Source organism: Pelmatolapia mariae, linkage group LG7 (assembly GCF_036321145.2).
Source record: "Pelmatolapia mariae isolate MD_Pm_ZW linkage group LG7, Pm_UMD_F_2, whole genome shotgun sequence".
Lineage (NCBI taxonomy): Eukaryota > Metazoa > Chordata > Actinopteri > Cichliformes > Cichlidae > Pelmatolapia > Pelmatolapia mariae.
Window position 1 is genome coordinate 37,310,586 of NC_086233.1, and position 21,973 is coordinate 37,332,558.

The 21,973-nt window shown below is 41.9% G+C and overlaps 1 protein-coding gene across 1 annotated transcript; it reads right to left on the bottom strand.

The window, feature by feature from the left end:
• Positions 1-412: 412 nt before the first annotated feature.
• LOC134631049 (UDP-glucuronosyltransferase 2A2-like) lies at positions 413-21,754 on the bottom strand. The gene is made up of 7 exons (XM_063478977.1): positions 21,468-21,754; positions 3,879-4,368; positions 2,535-2,683; positions 2,322-2,453; positions 2,083-2,170; positions 1,735-1,954; positions 413-1,549 (listed from the first exon to the last, which is right to left on the bottom strand). The coding sequence occupies exons 1-7, from the start codon at positions 21,723-21,725 to the stop codon at positions 1,270-1,272; spliced, it is 1,617 nt and encodes a 538-aa protein (XP_063335047.1). The 5' UTR covers positions 21,726-21,754; the 3' UTR covers positions 413-1,269.
• Between the last annotated feature and the right edge of the window lie 219 nt (positions 21,755-21,973).

A 21,973-nucleotide genomic window follows, 5' to 3' on the forward strand; every position in this document is an offset into this window, starting at 1 on the left:
TCCAGAGTCCAATCTGCTCAGAGGTCAGCTACAGGTGAGAGCTGTGCTCTGATTGGACGACAACACAAAGCCTGAGGCTGAGCTGTGCAAACTCTGATCTGCTTCAAGGCAAACACAGAAACCTGTTTTTTCATTGTCCTGCTGGACCTCACTCACAGTTTCTCAAGTTTTCTCATTTCTTAGAGGTTCATCAGAGTCAGTGCTCAGTTCAGATAACATTTTTTACAGCAGGTGACTTCAACCGCAGGTTCAGAACTGCAAATTTTTTCATTATCAGACTTAGTCTGTGAAAATATAAATAAAGCCACTCACGGTAACTGTGTTTGCTGGAAACCCTCTGCAGTGTGACTGACTCTAAGTAACATTTACATTTAGAGTAGTGAACCACACAGCACCCAGGAAAAACTCCAGTACAGCAGTTTATTTCCACATCCTTTAGTTTTACAGGTTTCTCACTGTGATCAGGAGCTTTCTGTCCAAGGAGACTTCTGCACAATCAACATGCATAGCCAGAATACACAGATACAGCGATTAAGAAATGCTGGTGCAGGTGTGACCTCTGATACATAAATATAATCTTTGAAAATGTTCCAGTGGAAAAGGAGAGCTTTATGTGAGCACTGTGTTTGACTGTACGTGGATGTGATTGGTTAATCAGTGCAGTAAACTCATAAAGACTGCACAATGCTGCTCTCTTCAGCTTATGAGGGCAGACCATCCCGATTTTTACATACAAAGGTGAGCAGGGAAAGAATCACTTGTAATAAAAAAAACAAAAACACTGAAGCTTCAACATAGACTGTTTCTGCATAAAACTTATATTGATATGTGCTCAGCATTGTGATAAAATTCTATCTAGTATCCAAGGAGTCATTAAATCTGTCCAGGGATGGATCCCTGTGGAACACCATTAGTGATGGAAAGGGATTCTGAAAAGTTTCGATATTAAATCTTAATGAAGATGAAACCAGTTAATCTGTGTTTAACCTGTTAAACACAGACTAAACACTGGCGTAGTCAGTTCATTTCAATATCAGGCACAAAAAAACATGTTTGTTTTTATGTGTTAAATATTGTTGCAATCAGCAGTAAATAGTGTCTTGCAAAGGTCTGTAAATCAGGTCATGGGTTAATTTAAATATTCTCCTCCCTATGTTTTGTGCCTTGAACAGGGTCAGTTGATAAAGTTTCCCATCTTTCGTACATAGTCTTGTTACTAGACTCTCCTTTGTAAATACCAACAGGACGGTGCAAACAGGAAATCTCTCTTCAGTCCTTCTTCTCTCTTCCTGCTTGCCGTCTGCACTGCCGCAGGATGCAGCGTATCCCCACCCACCACAAAGCAGCGACGGTCATCAAAGCGACCAGCAGGGCAGCACCGGTGTCCAAGCTGTGGTACTGGAACCAGTTCAGGTCGTATGATGCCAACCGCAGATGCCTAGCTCCACCATGTCGCATCACAAACTCCACCCAGAAGACGGCGGTACTCAGTGGCGTTACTGGCTGGTCGCGGTGCACCGCTGACAGACGCTGCATGTTGGTCCTGTAGCTGTGCATGGTAAACAAACAGGAAGTCATATGACAGTTTCACTGTTAAACAGTAGTGCACTTTTATTGTGAAGGAATGGGGTCAAAGACAGGACATAAAATGTTATTAAACAGGTCCAAATGTACAAAGACTAAACTATTAACAGGAAATATACAAACACAATTCCACACTAAAATCACCTTTACCTTGGCTGGTTTATGACGACGTGCAGCGCCTCTGCCAGCTCCTCAGCTGTCAGATGGTTGAAATCCAGGACGATGGCGGTGCCGAGGCGGCTCATACGGGCGAGATTATCAGGCTGATCGCCAAACAGCGGCACGCCCACCAGAGGGACACCATGAAACACGGCTTCATACAGACCGTTAGTGCCGCCGTGTGTCACGAATGCCTTTGTCTTTGGGTGACCTGAGGACAAACAAATGCAGAGCTTTTATTGTGAAGGAACATCACAATCCGCCTGAGGAAGTTAGAAAAATAAGAGGCCTCATTGGGCTTTTGTTTCAAAATCCCATGACATCATGAATGAGTCATACCCAGCAGGTCGTTCTGAGGGATCCAATCAGAAATCTTCGTGTTTGGCGCCAATGCAGTTGGAGGCTCGCCACGGTAACGCCAAATCACCTGAAAGGAAGAAAACACTCCTCAAGTCAAAGATGAAACAAACCACCTTATTTTTTTGATGATTATTGCAGAAAGTAATCAATGATTTAATCAATATCTGCTGACAGCCCAGTCCCTGATTGTTTGTCTGTGAGTGGGTGGAGCTTCTGACCTTCTGTGGGATCTGACCGAAGGCGGTGGCGATGATGTTAGCGTGCTGCATCGTCAGGTTGGTTACCATGGAGCCGAAGGAAACCACAATTATGCCGGCATCACCTGAACTCTGCACAAATGCCTCCAGGTCCTGGAAGATGTGACATCATCATTACATCAACACTCACCTGTCCCACTTCAGAATAAAAGTGTGTGCAATCAGAGCTCACACCTCTGGCAGCTGATTGGCCGGTTTGCAGTGTAGACCGCCCACGTATTTGAAGTTTGGTGGGGTCGGCCGTGGCGTCTCGATGTCCCAGAACGTCCTGATGAGCCACACGTCGGCCTTCCCCATAGTCTCACACACACTGCTGGGAGTTCCTGTCCATACAGGAAAGAAGGGATATGACTTCAAAATAAAAGCTTGTAGTTGGCTACTTTTATTTCCTAAATTTCACATTTAGCGGTGAGAAAGGGTGCTCAATTCCTGATTACCTTTTTTTTTTTGTATGTTTGTCACATTTATCTGTTTCAGATCTTAAAAAAAATTTAATATTAGACAAAGATAACACAAGTAAAGTTAAAATGCAGTCTTTTAGTCTGGAAAAGGTTATAAAGCATTTCTAAAGCTATGGAACTCCAGCGAACCACAGTTAGCGCCATTATTCACAAATGGAGAAAACATGGAACAGTGGTGAACCTTTCTAGGACTGGCAGGCTGACCAATATTACCCCAAGAGCACATCAAAGACTCATCCAAGAGGTCACAAAAGACCCCAGAACAACATCCAAAGAACTGCAGGCCTCATTTGTCTCAGTTAAGGTCAGTGTTCATGACTCCACCATAAAAAAGACTGGGCAAAAATGGCCTGCATGGCGGAGTTCCAAGACGAAAACCACTGCAGTGCAAAAGGAACATAAAGGCTCATGTCAGTTTTGCCAGAAAATATCTTGATGATCCTCCAGAGTTTGGGACAATACTCTGTGAACTGATGGGACAAAAGTTAAACTTTTTGAAAAGTGTGTGTCCCAGTACATCTGACGTAAAAGTAACATGGCCTGTATTTGTATGGCGCTTTACTTAGTTCCTAAGGACTTTGGAGTGGTCCAGTCAAGGTCCTGACCTGAATCCGATTGAGATGCTATGGCATGACCTTACAATGGTGGTTCATGCTTGAAAACCCTCCAATTTGGTTGAAATACAACAACTCTGGAAAGATGAGTGGACCAAAATTCCTTCACAGCACTGTAAAAGATTCATTGCCAGTTACTGCAAATGCAGCCTGCTGCCCAAATGCAAAGAGAGCCCCGACCAGTTATTAGGTAATCTGGCAATCACATTTTCACACAGGGACATGTAGGTTTGGATTTTTTCCCCTTAATAGAAAACACCTTCATTTAGAAACGGCATTTTGTGTTTCCTTGTGTTATCTTTGTCTAATATTTCAATTTGTTTGATGATCTGAAACATTGAAGAGTGACACACATACAAAAAATAGTAAATCAGGAGGGGGACAAACACTTTTTCCCACCACTGTGTATCAGATAATGACATCATTATGATGTGACCTCTGACCTTTGATCTCACTATAGTATTTATTCACAGACAGCTTCCAGGCAAGTTCAGTTAGCGTGGATGACGCCACATATGTCACCATGTTGATCAGTCTCTCCGTGAACGTCATGCGGTCGTTGTATGGAAGAGGAGCTAATGGAACATAAGATGGTGGCAACGGGGCGTGGCCACAGTGTCGCTCCATAACACTGCCAAAGCTGAAGCGCAGCGAGAGGACAAGTGGCACGCCGAGCATGTCAGCCACCAAGTCGCCACACATTGCAAGGGGGTCTTGTAGGATAACATCGAAAGCACTGTCCTGCAGAGTCGCCATCAGCTGCTGGTTCTTCAGCACCCCATCACACTGCTGCTTCCCAAAGTCCAGGGTGCGGCCCATGAAATAGTTCATCTTCATGATCTTTTGCAGCGGTGAAGAGGTGTGTGACTCGTACATGGAGAACTGGATGAATTCGTGCATGGTGCCCACATATTCCTCCCTGCTATATGACACCTGCAAGAGAAAAAACACCTGATCAAGTTTATTGTTTAGTTACTGCCCAGTAATGGTGTGTAAACTGTCAGCCTGGAGATTAAAGACAAGATAAAATAAGTCATGAACAGAGGTGGGTAGTAACGAGTTACATTTACTCCGTTACATTTACTTGAGTAAGTTTTTGAAAAGAATGTACCATTAAAGTACCTTTTTTGGACGATACTTTTTACTTTTACTTGAGTACATTTGTGAAGAAGAAACGGTACTTTTACTCCGCTACATTTGCAAAATTCGACTCATTACTTTTTTAAAAATAATTAGTTTAACACATTAGATAACATGCCGCCAGTGGAGTTTCCGGTAACTTTTTTTTACCAATCAGATGTGGCCATGCAGTCACATGACCAGTTTGAAACTGTGGCGGGCAGAGCGGCCCAAGTGTTTCAACGTAGCGGACACACGGAAAGAAGAAACACATGAAAACATGGCAGAGCCAATTGTCTACGCTAGAGCTGAAGAGGAAAAGCAGTACAAAACAACAGCTATGTCTTCAGTGTCGGTGTCTTCAGTGAGAGCCAAAACAAACCAACTTTTCAGCGTGAAACAACTCAACTCGTGTAACCTGAGGAAACGGTAAGTTTTCTCTAAATATCTTTTTAGCTGTGGTTAGCTGGATGTCAGTCTTATGTTACAGCAGCTATGTCAAGTTTGAGCTGCGAGTCATATTTTCGGCGCTACGTTGTAGTGAGTTAAGTTTGTGGGTGGTTTGTGCAGCTTCGGCTGTCCTTTTAACTGCTCGCTGGTTAGCTAGCGTGAGCTATAAGCTAACAGCTAGCCTGGTTAATGACGCTAGAGTTCCACGCACATGCAAACAGCTCTACTGCTTTAACTGTTAAAACAGAAGGCAATACTGCGGGTGACAGGCTTTATTATGTGAAACAGCAGCTTGTTTAGTTTAAACAGTCTGCATTAAGCTGGGCATACACTGTGCGATTTTTTTCAGTCACGTTATTCAGCTCCTGCTCAAACTGTACAATTGAATCGCAGGGGTTAGAAGTTCATAGGTCACGATGTAGGGTCTCACACTATACGGCCTGATGCTCTGATGCGACCTGAGTGCTCAAACTGTGCCTTCATAACATGAAGCTTATCATACAAAATCTGTATATCGCTCTCCCTGTCTCTATCCACACACACACACACACACACACACACACACACACACACACACACACACACACACACACACACACCACCACCACCATCAACTTTGCTAAATTACTAATGAAAAACACTGACCAGGCAGCTGCAATCAGCAGCAATGTCCATCCAACTCTTTTCATGGTTGTTGTAGTCGTGATAATTTTGTGAGGCCACATTAAAAAGCCTCGGATACGGAAGCGTAGTACGTAAACGTAGAGCTGCCACCCAGGCAAAAGAAAAATAGAGCTATATCACGTTATAACGTGAAAAGTATATTGTTCTAACAATATACTTTTAATGTTTGTACAATATACTATCATGTTAGTACAATACACCTTTCACGTTTGAACAATATAATATCACGTTATTACAATATACATAATTATCACGTTCATACAATATAAATATTATATTGCACGAACATGAAAAGTATATTGTTAGAACAATAAACTTTTCACGTTATAACGTGATATAGCTCTATTTTTCTTTTGCCTGGGTGGCAGCTCTACGCTTACGTACTCGGATGAGTTTTCCAAAGTTCTACAAGTTGTGCCTCCATCTCTTGTGTCCAGATCACACGCTGCACTGCCGTGCTGCTCCACCTTTTCACTTTCATTTCTGTGTTTGTGCGTGCGCAGTGTGAGAGGCTGCGTTGAGGGGCGACAGGATTTCAAACAGGTTTGATTATCTTGCGACCATACGATTGGTGATTGGGAGCTGGTCGTGAGGTGTAACTGCTTTTCGTTACCCCACTGCACGACACACGATTAAGGCAAAACTCAGGCCGATCCCCAAAACGGTTGCGCGACTGAAAAATAGGCTCAAAATGGGCCAAAAATCGCACAGTGTATGCCCAGCTTTTGGAGGCTAGCTCCAAACAAACATCCGCAGCTTGGCAGTGTATACAGCACTATAATGACCAGACCTAATTCTTTTGAAAACCATACATCTTTCCACAGGTCTCAACTTCATCAGACATCATCTAGACACAAAGCTGGATGAGGCCAGCACAAACAGCAGCCTAACCGACGAAGATGATGGATCCATGGGGTCAGGAAAGCCAGAAGCAGGGGAGCTGGAGAGGTACTTTTCATGTCCATTCACTGGAGGTGTGGATCTATTGCATGGCGTTCCTCACATCAAGAAGCTGTCGATCAAAATCAATACAGCTCTTCCTGCATCTGGAGCTTGTGAAGGACTTCTCAGTCATGCAGGACTCCTGTTCACTGCTAAACGGTTACAGCTTCACAGAAAGAACCTTGAGAGCAAACTGCTGCTGAAGCTTAACCATCACTTCACTGAGTGAAGAAATGGCACATTTTTGCTAAATATGCAGAAATAGATGCACAACCATACAATTTATGGTAAACTGAGCTCCCTTGTATGTACATATGTTGAAGATGCCTCATGCTAATGTTTCTCTGAGGCTGCTGTGTCATTTGGAGCAAAAATGAAAATAAAGTTTACAGCATATCTTGTCACAGGTAATTGTTTGCACTGTTTATATATTTATATTATTTACTGTAGGTATTGGTGAAAATAGCTTTATGTTGTGAAAAACTGAAATCTGGAAATTAGAATTGTTGTGCCTTATTTTGTTGATGTTTTTACATATATTCCTTTTGAAAATACTAAAATTTGTATATTTATTTATTTTTGTTTGTCTGATAGCATTTATTTATAAAATAAATCTGACATTTCAAACAGTTACTCGCTACTTGAGTAGTCTTTTCGCGAAGTACTTTTTTACTCTTACTTGAGTAACTTTTTTGATGACTACTTTTTACTTTTACTTGAGTAATAATATTTTAAAGTAATGCTACTCTTACTTGAGTACAACTTTTGGATACTCGACCCACCTCTGGTCATGAAACATGGAATAAAAGCCTCATGCAACTGGTGTTTATGTTGATATACTGTGTTTGGCTTTGTGCATTATGGACAAACATCTCCACTTTGGCCTTGTCTGTCCAAAGGACCTTAATCCAGTGTCATGGTCTTGGGCCTGTTGCCCAGTGGTCTGTGTATTTTGGGTTTTCAAATTAGGTTCAAACATCTTTAGAATTTTTCTTAAGTTTACATTTCATGTATTAGTCTACAACTTCTGTTATATCCTTTGTTGGTTGATTTTGGTATTTGTAGTAATCTTTTATTTTGAGTCCTACTAGTTTTTGCTCCATTCTTGCTCATAGTAGTTTGCATTGTATTCCTGTTTTAGTTTATCCTGCCTTCCCTGTGTTCCCCATGTTTAGCTAATGTTTTGCCAGTCTCTGGCTGTATCCCAATTCAGGGTCTGCAGCCTTAAAGGCTGCATTTTAAGGCCAATTACGTCAGAGCGGCGCGCCGAAGGCTGTCCCAATTCAAAGGCTGCTCGAAATGCGGCCCTCAAATGCGTCCTTCATTTCCCTGAATTTTAAGGCTGTGGCGGTGTAGCCTTCGTGGCCCAACATATTCCACAATTCATAGCGCGGCAGTCGGTGTGGATAATTTTGCCGCAGACGGCAGAAGCGTAGCGGCCGAAGAGTAAACTGATAAAAGTAAGTACTGAATATTATGTCACTTATTTATGTGCAAATGTTTAATAATGAGGAACATTAAAACATTACTGTTGGCCACGTGTCGGCAAAGTTATTTGCCATTAGCGATGTTTGTACTTTCAGCGTTTATTTGGTTTTAAAGCCTTTAAAATATAATAATACAATAGCTGACCTTAATCTTACAGAGAATGTGATGATTTTATGGATAATTAAAGTCAGTCATATATCCACAAACACAACAAGCCGAAAGTCAGTGAATGCTGCTCGGTTTGCAGTCCTGAATATCACGGCACAAGCAGGATTCACTGCACTGTTAATGTTAGCTATGTTATATTGCTGCCTCTGTTCGGTGGTGTCGAGCCAAACAGACTTTAACGTGTGTTTGAACGAGCTGACGGTTCACTCGTTAAGCTGAAAGAAAGATGCTTTAATCACAGGAGTCACACATGTGTCCACTGTACCATCTGGGAACTCTTCTTGTGTAGCACTCGTAATAACACAAACACTAAATCCTCCTTCTCTTGTGCTGTTTTGTAGCAGTGTATACACCTGAGACTGTCACCTGTCTGTCTGTCCTGCACTCTCTCTCTTTTTCTTTCTCTCTGATTGTGTAATAAAAGTATGAACATGTATTTATAAGTTACACTTGTGTTTGAATCCTGCAGCTTATCACACATTTGATTTCCATGTGTGACAACTGCAAGTGTCCAGAGTGAGGACAGACTGAGGGACCCACTGCTGCACATCATCTGTGAGGCTTTGCACCCCTGATGATCCACCAGGACAAACTCAGCAGTGTGTGAGGAAGAGGAGGAGGAAGAGCCAGCAGCAGCTGACAGATGGAGAGAATAGACAGACTGTTCCCTGTTTGTGAAGGACTGCTAGAAAAGTTTAAAATAACTAATTGTCTGTCCTGAATCAGTCTTATTAGGTAATGTTCAAATAATGTTATCATTCCAGTGTTTTCAGTGTGGGAGAAAGTACTCAGGGCCTTCAAGTTAAACACTATGAAAGGCAGCAACAAGTTTAATATTCAGAAACCTAAAGTATGTATCAGCAGCAGAATGGACCTAAAAGTAAATGTTTGTTTCAGTTCTATGAAGCTTTGAGTATTTTGGATTAGTAGTACTGCTGTGTTTGTTGCATCATATTGCTGTAACTGTTTATATGCTTTATATATTCTGAGGTAAGTTGATCTATAGTGTTACATCATATTCTATAAGGATGTTATGTGTTTGTATACTTTCTGCCCAGTTTGTCCCATTTAGCAGAAGTCAGCCTGTTTAAGGCTCTGATATCTATTCTGTATGACTTAAAGCAGTTATGACATGGTCTGATTTTCTCACCCAATAAAGGAATATTTAATATATCAGTCTACTCTTCATTTTATCAGAAACAGTTATCACAGCTCGCACATTTTCTTTTTACACATATATGTAAGCATTGAGCCAAATTTAGTAATGCCAACATACTGAAAGAACAACATTTGTTTCTTATATATAATACATCTACATATACACTGTCAAAGATACTTGTCTTTGAGTGAAGATTTAAGGTGATAGGAAATATAAATAACTGCCTCTCGGCCTGGGGCTCGGTCACTCAGGCACAGCTGGCTGCCGGCGGAGCTCACGGGCACGTCACTGCAACCCCCCCCTGGCTTCTGCTCCGCGGCTGCTGAGTGATCCCTCATCTGGGACTCTCCTCAGCTCTTTCTGGGACAGTGGCGCGGCTGCCCCTCTGTTGGTCTTCCTTGGTCTCTTGTGTTCTGGGGGCCTCTGGATGTCTGGAGTTTTGATCTCCTCCATACCTGCTTCATGCCCTGGAGGATGGGACTGTGGCCCCCCACACCCTCTAGCAGATCATTACATTAAGGAACCTTTTAAATACAAGCGCGCTCATGCTCACAGGTGTACACACAGGTGATCACACACACAAACTACACCCTTTTTGGCTCCTACCTCAAAGCACACTGTGCGCTGTCGATCTTACGTGCTGCACAATAATGTTTAATATTAAGTATTTAGTGTTATATTCCCATATATCATTGTGATGTTGTTTATTCTATTACTCTCGTTTTCTTCTGCTTGTTTTCTTTTTTCTTTCTCAACAGGTGATCGATATATGTATTTTTTGTCTGCTTATTTTGTTGGTTTTTGGTTTTTGCCCTTTATCCCCGTCCCTCTTCTCCGCTGTTTTTTTTTGTTTTGTTTTGTTTTGTTTTTTCCCCCCTCTTTCTTTCTCCCTTTTCTTTTCTCCTGTCCCGTATCTAGCAAGTAAAAAAAATAAAATAAAATAAAATAAAATAAACAATAAAAGGTAAATCAAATGGACCATTACGGCAAGGCTGGGATGGTCCATTTGGTAAAGTAAATCCGTTGGGCATCTTTCTTCGCCTTTAGACAATAATTCTGATGGCAAAAGAACCAAAGGGGACAGGTTTAAAAAAAAAAAAAAAAAAAAAAGGAAATATAAATAACTGCAACCTGAATCTTTACTGAAGCTCAGTATTTGACACAGAGTTCAAACTCACTGCTGCAATAACTTATAATGATAAATATAATAACTGTAATATTGGCCATATTATATTTACATTACCAAAGTGAGATGCTTCAGATACTTATCAAAACACACAAAGCTCATATAACAACAAACAAACAAATAAACAAAATATGTTCTCCTTCATTTCTGTCAAATAAAGCTGTATGACACGTTTCCAGCGGTTAGTATCATGGTTGCTAGGCAACCTGGACAGCGCGACGGAGGCTAGCCCGTCCCATTTCACAAGCCTCGCACTTCCGGCCTTAGCGGTCTTTGAGTACGCGACCCTTGAGGACCGTTAAGGCTGCGTACTTTAAGGCTGCAGAACCTGAATTGGGATACAGCCTCTGTGTTCCCTTAGTATGTTGCCCTCCTCTGTCAAGTTGCTTATATTAATTTCATTAAGGTGATTGTGTTTTCTCTGTTTAATTATTACTTCCTGTTTTACTTTGAGAGAATTTGTGCTCCTTGTGCTTTGCTTTTAGTTTTGCTTCCTTTGTCTCGTCTGCTCTGATTTGGTTCACCTGTGTCTTGTTCTCCACTTCCCCTAATCACCCACCTGTGTGCATATTGTCTCACTCTCCTTTTGTCAGAGTGTCAGTTCATCTTCCCTTCTTGTCTCTCAGCTCCAGTCCCTCCTAGCCCAAGTATTACTTCCCAGTTCACGGCTTTGAGTTTCATTTTGTGCTTTATATTCCACATTGTATTTTTCCCTGCAGCCAAATGGCTCATTGTGAGTTTACCACAGCCTGCCTTACATGTCTGCATTTGGTTCCTCACACATCTCGCACTTTGCAATTTGTGAAAGTATACTCTAACCATAAAACAGCCCCCGCAGATGTTATTCCAGAGGAGTTTGGAGAGAAGGTGGAAAGATTATTCAGGATTGCATTCCCATTCACAAGTCCTTTGATTTAAAGATTCTATCAGTCGGGCTAACAGGCATTGACGCCATCCTCAGGGACAACCCATGATTACTTCAGTTGCCTAGGATTTCTAAACACATTCTTGGTTTCCACAAGAGAATTGATACGAGTCCCCTCACTGGCTCCGCATCGTCACTATTTCCACAGACTGTTTTTTCTTTGCCTGGCCCTGCATCCTTTTTGGCAAGCCAGTGGTCAGAGGATGAGGAACCTTTCCCAGATTATCCCGCATCTGTGGTCAAGAAAGAACACTGCACTTGCCACACCACTTCCTTTCCACTGTAAGACTGCTCTTCTGCCTTGATGCCACTGCTCAGCTTTCCTGGCTCGACACCGCCATGAGCACCGTAGGTCGCACTGCCTGGGCTACCGCCTGGTTAGCTCCTTATTCCAAGAGGAAGCCGGGCTCCGGTTAGTGGCACACCTGTCTGACTGACATTCAACCCTCACCTGCTGATGTTGGGTCTCTATCAGCTTCATTTTTTTCGACCATCGTCCAGCAACAATTCAATTCAATTTTATTTATACAGCGCCAAATCACAACAATAGTCTTCTCAAGGTGCTTTATATTGCAAGGTAGACGCTACAATAATACTACAGAGAAAAGACTGAAATTACCAAAATGCACCACTGAACGACACAGGAAATCATTCCTGCCCGTGGCCATCTCTTGTACAACTCCTTCATCTAATGCACAGTACACACTGCAATATTTACACCCTTTTGCACATGCTCTACAATAAAATAACAAATGACAAAGTTTCACAGGTTAGAGTTAAATATCAATCATATATATTTCACCTCGGTAATATTCTTGATATTTAACTTTGTAATATATTGTATTATTTAATCAGTTTAGTGTGTTACTGTTATTGTCTTGTAATTATTATTATTACTATTAAAATATTCTCATATTGATTCTGATTGATACGACCCCCTTTAAGCAAGTGCTTTGGCGACAGTGGGAACGAAAAAGCTTCTTTTTAACAGGAAGAAACCTCCAGCAGAACCAGTGAAGGGATGAAGACAGGACAAAAGACATGCTGCGGAAGAGAGCCAATGATTAATAATAAGTAATGATTAAATGCAGAGAGGTCTATAAACACATAGTGAGTGAAAGAGGTGACTGAAGAAGGAATACTCAATGCATCATGGGAATCATGTGTAGCTTCTCTGCTTAGCCAATTTAATTAAAAACTTATAGAAAACTTCTTATTTCATAGTGTAATTATGGTCTAATTTATAGTCACAGTATTCACTTACTATGTCTTTAGGGATTCACTAACTTAGCTTAGCTCATAGTCGACTTGCTAGCAGCATGGCTTCTTCACCTGTCTCTCCTAAACTTTCCTGCTCATTGTGTCAGATGTTTAGTTACTCCTTTGCCTCCTTTAGGCAGTAATGATACTTGTAATAAATGTAGCCTATTTGCAGCTCTGGAGGCCAGCATTACTGAATTGGAGACTCGGCTTCGCACCCTTGAAAAACCCGCTGCTAGCCAGGCCCCTGTAGCTGGTGCAGCTGAAGGTAGCATAGGCCCCCCTAGCTATCCCCTAGCAGACTGTCTCGAGCAGCCGGGGAAACAGGATAACTGGGTGACAGTGAGGAGGAAGTATAGTCTTAAACAGAAGCCCCTGGTACACCACCAACCCATTCATGTGTCTAACCGCTCTTCTCCACTTGGTGACACACCCGCTGGGGATCAAAATCTGGTAATTGGTTATGGAAGAAATATAGTGTCATCAGAATCCAACTGTTCTGAGATACTTGAAGCTAGAAACACCAGCAACCATAGTCAACTGTCTTCCAGGAACCAGAGCAGGCGACATTGAGGGAAATTTAAAACTGCTGGCTAAGGGTAAACATAAATTCAATAAAAATATAATCACATTGGCAGTAATGGCACCCGGTTACGTCAATTGGAGGTCCTTAAAGTTAATAATGAATCTGTGGGTAACTTTGCCAAAACAATGTTTTCCCTCCCCAATCGGACCAGAAGTGACATGTTTAGCTGCATGTTCTCCTTAAGTTGCTGGCTGTCTCAGTGGTGTCCAAAAAATAATGTGGGCTTTATAGATAATTGGGAAACTTTCTGGCAGTTTTGGGGAGTAATGGAATACATGTACCGGTGTTACGTATTTAAAATACAAAATATGAATAACTGTATTCCGTTACAGTTACCGTTTGAATAGGTGGTAATCAGAATACAGTTACTTTGTTGAAATAAATAGAATACACGGCGGTCATTTCTGGTTTCATATGGTAGGCTATCCCCTCACAGTCGGGCGCAGGTTTAGCTCAGTTGGATGAGCATGTAGTCATACAGTGGCTTGCAAAAGTATTCGGCCCCCTTGAACTTTTCCACATTTTGTCACATTACAGCCACAAACATGAATCAATGTTATTGGAATTCCACATAAAAGACCAACACAAAGTGGTGTACACGTGAGAAGTGGAACGAAAATCATACATGATTCCAAACATTTTTTACAAATAAATAACTGCAAAGTGGGGTGTGCGTAATTATTCAGCCCCCTGAGTCAATACTTTGTAGAACCACCTTTTGCTGCAATTACAGCTGCCAGTCTTTTAGGGTATGTCTCTACCAGCTTTGCACATCTAGAGACTGAAATCCTTGCCCATTCTTCTTTGCAAAACAGCTCCAGCTCAGTCAGATTAGATGGACAGCGTTTGTGAACAGCAGTTTTCAGATCTTGCCACAGATTCTGGATTGGATTTAGATCTGGACTTTGACTGGGCCATTCTAACACATGGATATGTTTTGTTTTAAACCATTCCATTGTTGCCCTGGCTTTATGTTTAGGGTCGTTGTCCTGCTGGAAGGTGAACCTCCCCCCAGTCTCAAGTCTTTTGCAGACTCCAAGAGGTTTTCTTCCAAGATTGCCCTGTATTTGGCTCCATCCATCTTCCCATCAACTCTGACCAGCTTCCCTGTCCCTGCTGAAGAGAAGCACCCCCAGAGCATGATGCTGCCACCACCATATTTGACAGTGGGGATGGTGTGTTCAGAGTGATGTGTAGTGTTAGTTTCCCGCCACACATAGTGTTTTGCATTTTGGCCAAAAAGTTCCATTTTGGTCTCATCTGACCAGAGCACCTTCTTCCACATGTTTGCTGTGTCCCCCACATGGCTTGTGGCAAACTGCAAACGGGACTTCTTATGGTTTCCTGTTAACAATGGCTTTCTTCTTGCCACTCTTCCATAAAGGCCAACTTTGTGCAGTGCACGACTAATAGTTGTCCTATGGACAGATTCCCCCACCTGAGCTGTAGATCTCTGCAGCTCGTCCAGAGTCACCATGGGCCTCTTGGCTGCATTTCTGATCAGCGCTCTCCTTGTTCGGCCTGTGAGTTTAGGTGGACGGCCTTGTCTTGGTAGGTTTACAGTTGTGCCATACTCCTTCCATTTCTGAATGATGGCTTGAACAGTGCTCCGTGGGATGTTCAAGGCTTGGGAAATCTTTTTGTAGCCTAAGCCTGCTTTAAATGTCTCAATAACTTTATCCTTGACCTGTCTGGTGTGTTCTTTGGACTTCATGGTGTTGTTGCTCCCAATATTCTCTTAGACAACCTCTGAGGCCGTCACAGGGCAGTTGTGGAGCTGTTTTGCAAAGAAGAATGGGCAAGAATTTCAGTCTGTAGATGTGCAAAGCTGGTAGAGACATACCCTAAAAGACTGGCAGCTGTAATTGCAGCAAAAGGTGGTTCTACAAAGTATTGACTCAGGGGGCTGAATAATTACGCACACCCCACTTTGCAGTTATTTATTTGTAAAAAATGTTTGGAATCATGTATGATTTTCGTTCCACTTCTCACGTGTACACCACTTTGTATTGGTCTTTCACGTGGAATTCCAATAAAATTGATTCATGTTTGTGGCTGTAATGTGACAAAATGTGGAAAAGTTCAAGGGGGCCAAATACTTTTGCAAGCCACTGTATATTGCATGCCTGAGAGCAGCCGGCCCGGGTTCGAATACGACCGGATAATTTTATCTATTATCAGAATTATCCTGATAATAATTATTTTTTTTCTTTTCTTTTTTTTTTTTTTTTTTTTAACTCAATTCCCATCCGGGATTAATACAGTTTCTCTGATTCTGATTGCTGGAAACCCAAACAAAACACGCAATAAGAGGCTGCTAATGTAAGTGTCCTGTTAATGTTGGTGGCGTCAGTTACACAATGGACCCAGAGCCAGCACAGCAGAGCCAGCAGTGCACAGGCAGGAATGCATTTCTTAGTTGGACACCACTTCATAAGAAGAATGGGATGGGCGAAACTTCAGCATCTTCGATATACTATTGTTGTGTGATTTTTATTACTATTAATGAAGGCTAATGACGGCCACCGAGCTAACATTGTTAGCTGGCGTTAGTTGAGGTTAGTTCATAGACTGCAGACTGTTAGGCCGTTTCTAAATACTCAAGTACGCCAGTCTGTAATCACGTTTTCGCTAGTCCGGACTTCACAGTTCATACGGGAGTCTGGACTTTCCAAGAACGCAGCGCGATCATTCTACAATTGGAATGGCGGTGTACTTGATGACACCACAGCTCCTGAGTTTTTATTGACATCCCCTCTTAATTTAACTGTGATTAATATTTGCAATATAAATGACACATGACATTAAAAAAAAATACACATGATGTAGTAGATTTCTTTAAGAAAAAAAACATTTTTAAAATTTTAAAAATAATTTTAAAAAGTATCTTAAGCACTTTGGCAAAATTCACTTTTATGTATCATCTGTTTCATAATGTCTAATAAGCTTCATACAGTTAAGCACAATCACTTCCACATGATTATTAACAGACAAAAAGAAAACATATTACTGATACAGAAATAGTTTTCTATACAAGATCACTGCAAAAAGTGCAGCCTTACCTAATGTCCACCCTACTGTTACTCATTTTATGTTAAGATTTAAAAGTCTAGTTGGTATTGGTATGGTGAGTAGCCTTCAGTAATAGTAATAAATCACACAGCAATAGTACATTCATGTAGTTGTAAAAAGCATGACAATATATTAAGTAATCCAAAGTATTCCGTTACATTTCTCTCATTGAGTAATGTAACGGAATACGTTACAAATTACATTTTGTGCCATGTATTCTGTAATCTGTAGTGGAATACATTTAAAAGGCTCCTTCCCAACACTGCTTTCTGGAGGAAACCAGGTCTTGTTAGGTGAGACGGCATCCATCCCACTTTGGATGGAGCAGATTTCTAGAAGTCTGGCTACATGGCTATCCAGAGTTGGGACCAGGAAGCAGTCAGTACTCTTGCTGCAGCATTTTGGATTAACTGAAGGCTTTTCAGGGAGTTTTTAGGACATCCCGATAATAATGAATTACAGTAGTCCAGCCTGGAAGTAATAAATGCATGAACTAGGTTTTCAGCATCACTCTGACACAGAATATTTCTTATTTTAGAGATATTGCGCAAATGGAAGAAAGCAGTCCTACATATTTATTTAATATGTGCATTGAAGAACATATCCTGGTCAAAAATGACTCCAAGATTCTTCACAGTGTTACTAGAGGCCAAGGTAATGCCATCCACCACTGGGTTTTTGGGGAAAAATTGAAGACTAATGAATCTGTAAATAAATAAACTATTGTGTTGGGTGTATTACAGAAGCGATTTCATTCTCTGTGCTAGCTAATGCAAATGGTCACATAAACCTTTCTGTTTTCAAGCGAGTAATAAATAAATCAGCTATTTCTGACTCAGCTGGTATTATAATTGTGTTCTTGTATGTATTAACATTGAGACTGGTGAATTGTATATAGAGGTTACCGTTTGGGTTAAAAAAAAGCCTTCTGATGTCAGAATTGAGTTGAGTGTTTCACTCTCCAATAATGAATTACCTGAGCTTATTTTTTCTACCTCTGCTCATTTAAAGTCTGAGCTCTGTTTCTAGTTAGCAAACATGATAACTGCTTCACCTGAATTAGGTGCTTCAAAGACTGTTTCTGCTAAAGCCAAGCCATTATTGTTTGAGCCTATAGGGGCTAAAACTGTTAAAGTTTTTGAGAAATGAATAATAACATACCCGAGTCTCATCAACAACTGCTCATTGTGTGTCTCAGTCAGCTCATTCTAAGTCCATTGGTGATATTCCCAAGCAAGCCCTAGCAGAGCACTGCTTATTATGCTCCTGAGCCTGGATTCCCAGAGACTGTTTACTGTTCACTGTTCACTGCCTGCATTCCTAAGACTGTTAGTAGGGCATATGTGCAGGTCCTTCCAGACAATATTTATGTATTACAACTTGCACTCTTAGAGACTGATGATCTACCCGGGTCCTCCCCTGAGTATGAGAACCCTACACCCATCCTCACTCCCTGAATGGGGGTGGCTAGGGTCCAGCTTGTTCCTGCACCCAATTTTTTTTTCCCAGGGTGGGGGGCAGGTGGGTCCCAGCTGCAGCGTCAGCCTCTAAGGAGATCTGCATGTTCTGCGGCGCTGCCATAGCCTCCACAGTCAGCTATGAGTCCAGTCCTAGCCTACGCAACCTTCACTTGCATCGGCTGGGGCTGGCATCAGCTTTTTACGTCCCCCAAGTCTTCAATACCCCTGGCTCCTCAGCAGTACCTATTGGTCCCATGCCACTTAAGTCAAAGGTTCCCGCTCTGCCTGAGAGTGCAGGGCCTGAGCCAGAATTCAATGTCCCATGGCATTTGAGTCACAGAGGGGTCTTCACCGTCACCATCAGTGTCCAGCCAAGCCACCAATAGTGCTCGGTCACCTTCACTGATGGCGGCCTCCAGAGCTGTCCTGTTTCCTCCCACATTGATGCTGGCCCCAGACCAAACCACCAGAGGTGGTCCACCTTTGCTAGCCACCTCCTTGCCGATCAGTGAAACTTCATGACTGGTTTCCCGGACAATTCTCTTTTCTCTAAACTCCTCTGGGATAGTGCCTGGGTCCATTTTATGGTTAGAGTATACCGTCACAAATTCCAAAGGGTGAGGTGTGTTAAGAACCAAATGCAGACATGTAAGGCAGGCTGTGGTAAACTCACAATGAGCCATTTGGCTGTAGGGAAAAATACAATGTAGAATATAAAGCACAAAACGAAACTCAAAGCCGTAAACTGGGAAGTAATACTTGGGCAAGGAGGGACTGGAGCTGAGAGACAAAAAGGGAAGATGAACTGACACTCTGACAAAAGGAGAGTGAGACAATAGCTGTGTCCCAAAACGTAGGCTGCATCCTTCGGAGGCCGCATTTGAAGGCCGATTACGTCACAGCCAGGCGACGAAGGCTGTCCCAATTCGTCGACTCCTTCAAATGCGGCCGACAAATGCGTCCTTAATTTCCCCGAATTTGAAGGATGGGTCGGGTGTGTCCTTCGTGGCCCACCATATCCCAGAATTCCAACCAATTCCAGTTTCCAACAATGGCGGCCGCTACTAAGTTTTAATATTACTCTTATTAATCTTTATGGGTCACAAAATAAACTTTTAACATATTTTCAGGCAAGAAAGTAGCCGTGTAAACTTTAAATATCTGTTCGGTTTATCAAGACATCGCATATTTGCAAAAGTGCTCCGACGTTTTCGGAGACGTCTGTTACCCACCCGCTCGATAGCTAGCCGGGGGGTTCAATGGTCACTCGACCCGGCAAGAGCAGCGGACTCCCGGCTTCATCGTTTTCAGAACCCCGCTGTCTTTCGCTACTCAGGTTAAACATGATATATAAGTCACTCGGATAACTTAAAAATGTAATTGTTTGGCTTTTATCGGTGTTTTATTTGTTCCGGAGTAAATCAGTTTGGCTGAGATCAAAGTTATTATCTTAGATTAGATTAAATAAAACTTTATTAATCCATCGGGTTCCTCCGGGATTTTTACACAGCTGAATAAACGTCAAACAGAAAACTGCTTAAACAGAAGTATGAGATGGTCGAGAATTTACTCCAATGTCCTGTTATATTTTAGATAGCAAGGAGCAGACGGCTGAGTTTATTAAACTCCACCGAGACAGCGGTGACGCAAATCTGAAGGCTAGACTGTCCCATTTTACAGCCTCGCACTTCCGGCCTTCTTGGTCTTCGAAGGACCCGGCCCACGTAGACCGCAAAGGCCACGTCCTCCAAAGGATGCAGCCTACGTTTTGGGACACAGCTAATACACACACAGGTGGGTGATTAGGGGAAGTGGAGACCGCTGTGGAGAACAAGACACAGGTGAACCAAATCAGAGCAGACTAGACAAAGGAAGCAAAACTAAAAGCAAAGCACAAGGAGCACAAATTCTCTCAAAGTAAAACAGGAAGTAATAATTAAACAGAGAAAACACAATCACCTTAATGAAATTAATACAAGCAATTTGACAGAGGAGGGCAACACACTAAGGGAACACAGAGACTGGCAAAACATTAACTAAACATGGGGAACACAGGGAAGGCAGGATAAAGTAAAACAGGAATACAATGCAAACTACTATAAGCAAGAAAGGAGAAAAAACTAGTAGGACTCAAAATAAAAGATTACTACAAATACCAAAATCAACCAACAAAGGCTATAACAGAAGTTGTAGACTAATACATGAAATGTAAACTTAAGTAAACAATTTAACAGAACTTTAAAACCCAAAAACACAGAATGCTGGGCAGCAGGTTGCAGACCATGACATCCAGCAGCTTTGTGGTTTGTCCAGATGCAGCTTTGCAACCATAAATCATGCTGCAATGTTCTTTTCAGAGAGAAGATGATTTCTCCTGAAATCCCTTCAGCCATATTTGTTCAGTGTGTTTCAAATTGTGCTGTTGTGATGGCATCAGCCACACATGGGTAAATCAGTCCATTTGTTCACTTTATTAGTTTGGTTTGCAGGTTTTTTTCATTAATATAATTCATTAATCATTTTATTTAAACCTAACACTGATTTTATGAGGCGCGCGCATAATAGCATTGTGTGGTTTTTCTAAAAATGTTTTCTGTTATATTAATTATGTTTCACTTTCTTTGAGTTACCTGGGTTTGGGCAGTGGCTGTTTCCTGTCTGGGCAAAAGGCGTGGCTGAGGACCCTGAGAACAAAATGGCTGCTCAGCAGGGCCAGCCATGTGCTTATCAGGAACAGGGGTGTTTTAGGTTTACTTATGTTATTCTGTGCTTAGTTAATATTAGTGTGTGTTTTTATTTTCCCCTATTGTGTGTAAATGGTTTGGCCAAACCACTATAAAAGCTACCCTCTTGCGTATCTAGGTCAGTTTGTGAGTTAAATTGTATCCACTTTGTTTGTTTAAGTTTCTGGAAATTACTTTTTGTAGAGTTATATTTAGTTGGCCTCTTTTATGGGCCTGCTAGTTATGTTTTTGAATTTTGTCTTTTGAACTTTTTTGAGGGTTAAAATGAAGAAAACCCTTTTTGAAGACATTTTTTTCCTGTGTCCTCTATGCTTTGGCTGCTTGGTCCCTCACAGCTGTCATGAACTTACACTTTTAACCTGCTTCTCACAGGACTGTAAACACACAGTGGGCTAAAGTTTTAACAAAAAACAGGTACCAGCATACTACAGGAAAAATTCATACAATTATTAGGAATAATTAAGATTGGGACTTCTGCAATATCACAAACATTCAAAGCCTCTAGGAAAATTGCCATCAGAAAAAATGAAATCAAAACTTGAACCAAGACTCAAAATATTAACAGAACTCAGCACTGTGACACCACAGAGTGGAACAGAGAAAAGACAACAATAAATATCTAAAATTGATGCAGAAAGCCTGAGTGCATCAACACATTATTTTCCTCTAGGAAAGCCTCTAGGAAAATTGCCATCAGAAAAACACTAATATCCATGGAAGTGATTGTCAGTGATTGTCAGGGATCTTCTTTGGGTGACTACAAACATGCTGTATAAACGCCAGTGTTACCTTGAAGACCAGGAAGTTGAACTTGGCAGCGTCGCGGCTGTTGTTGTAGTTGACAGACGGCGATGCATCGGGCACTAAGATGGTGACAGAATGATTCCTCTTCACCAGCTTCTCTATGATGGTCCGCATGTTCAACCAATGGCTGAACTCTCCCGGAAATGCCAGAACATGGCCTCCATGTACTGGGGAGACGGGATGAAGGAGCACGAGGGTGAGGGGAAGAAGAAGAAAAGGAAGAGACGTGGAAACCTGCATCATGTGTGAAACAACAAAAAGATCCTGAGTTTGTGAGCAAATCCAGTCAGACTGAAACTGCATGTCCAGAGTCCAATCTGCTCAGAGGTCAGCTACAGGTGAGAGCTGTGCTCTGATTGGACGACAACACAAAGCCTGAGGCTGAGCTGTGCAAACTCTGATCTGCTTCAAGGCAAACACAGAAACCTGTTTATTCATTGTCCTGCTGGACCTCACTCACAGTTTCTCAAGTTTTCTCATTTCTTAGAGGT

What these genes read in the sequence shown, in the direction of transcription:
- LOC134631049 (XM_063478977.1), bottom strand. Translation starts at nt 21,725, where the DNA reads ATGATGCAGGTTTCCACGTCTCTTCCTTTTCTTCTTCTTCCCCTCACC. An exon ending in TCAACTTCCTGGTCTTCAAG is followed by an intron (nt 4,369 to 21,467) that starts GTAACACTGGCG and finishes TTTCTCTTGCAG; the next exon opens with GTGTCATATAGCAGGGAGGA. An exon ending in CCCTCAGAACGACCTGCTGG is followed by an intron (nt 1,955 to 2,082) that starts GTATGACTCATT and finishes GTTTGTCCTCAG; the next exon opens with GTCACCCAAAGACAAAGGCA.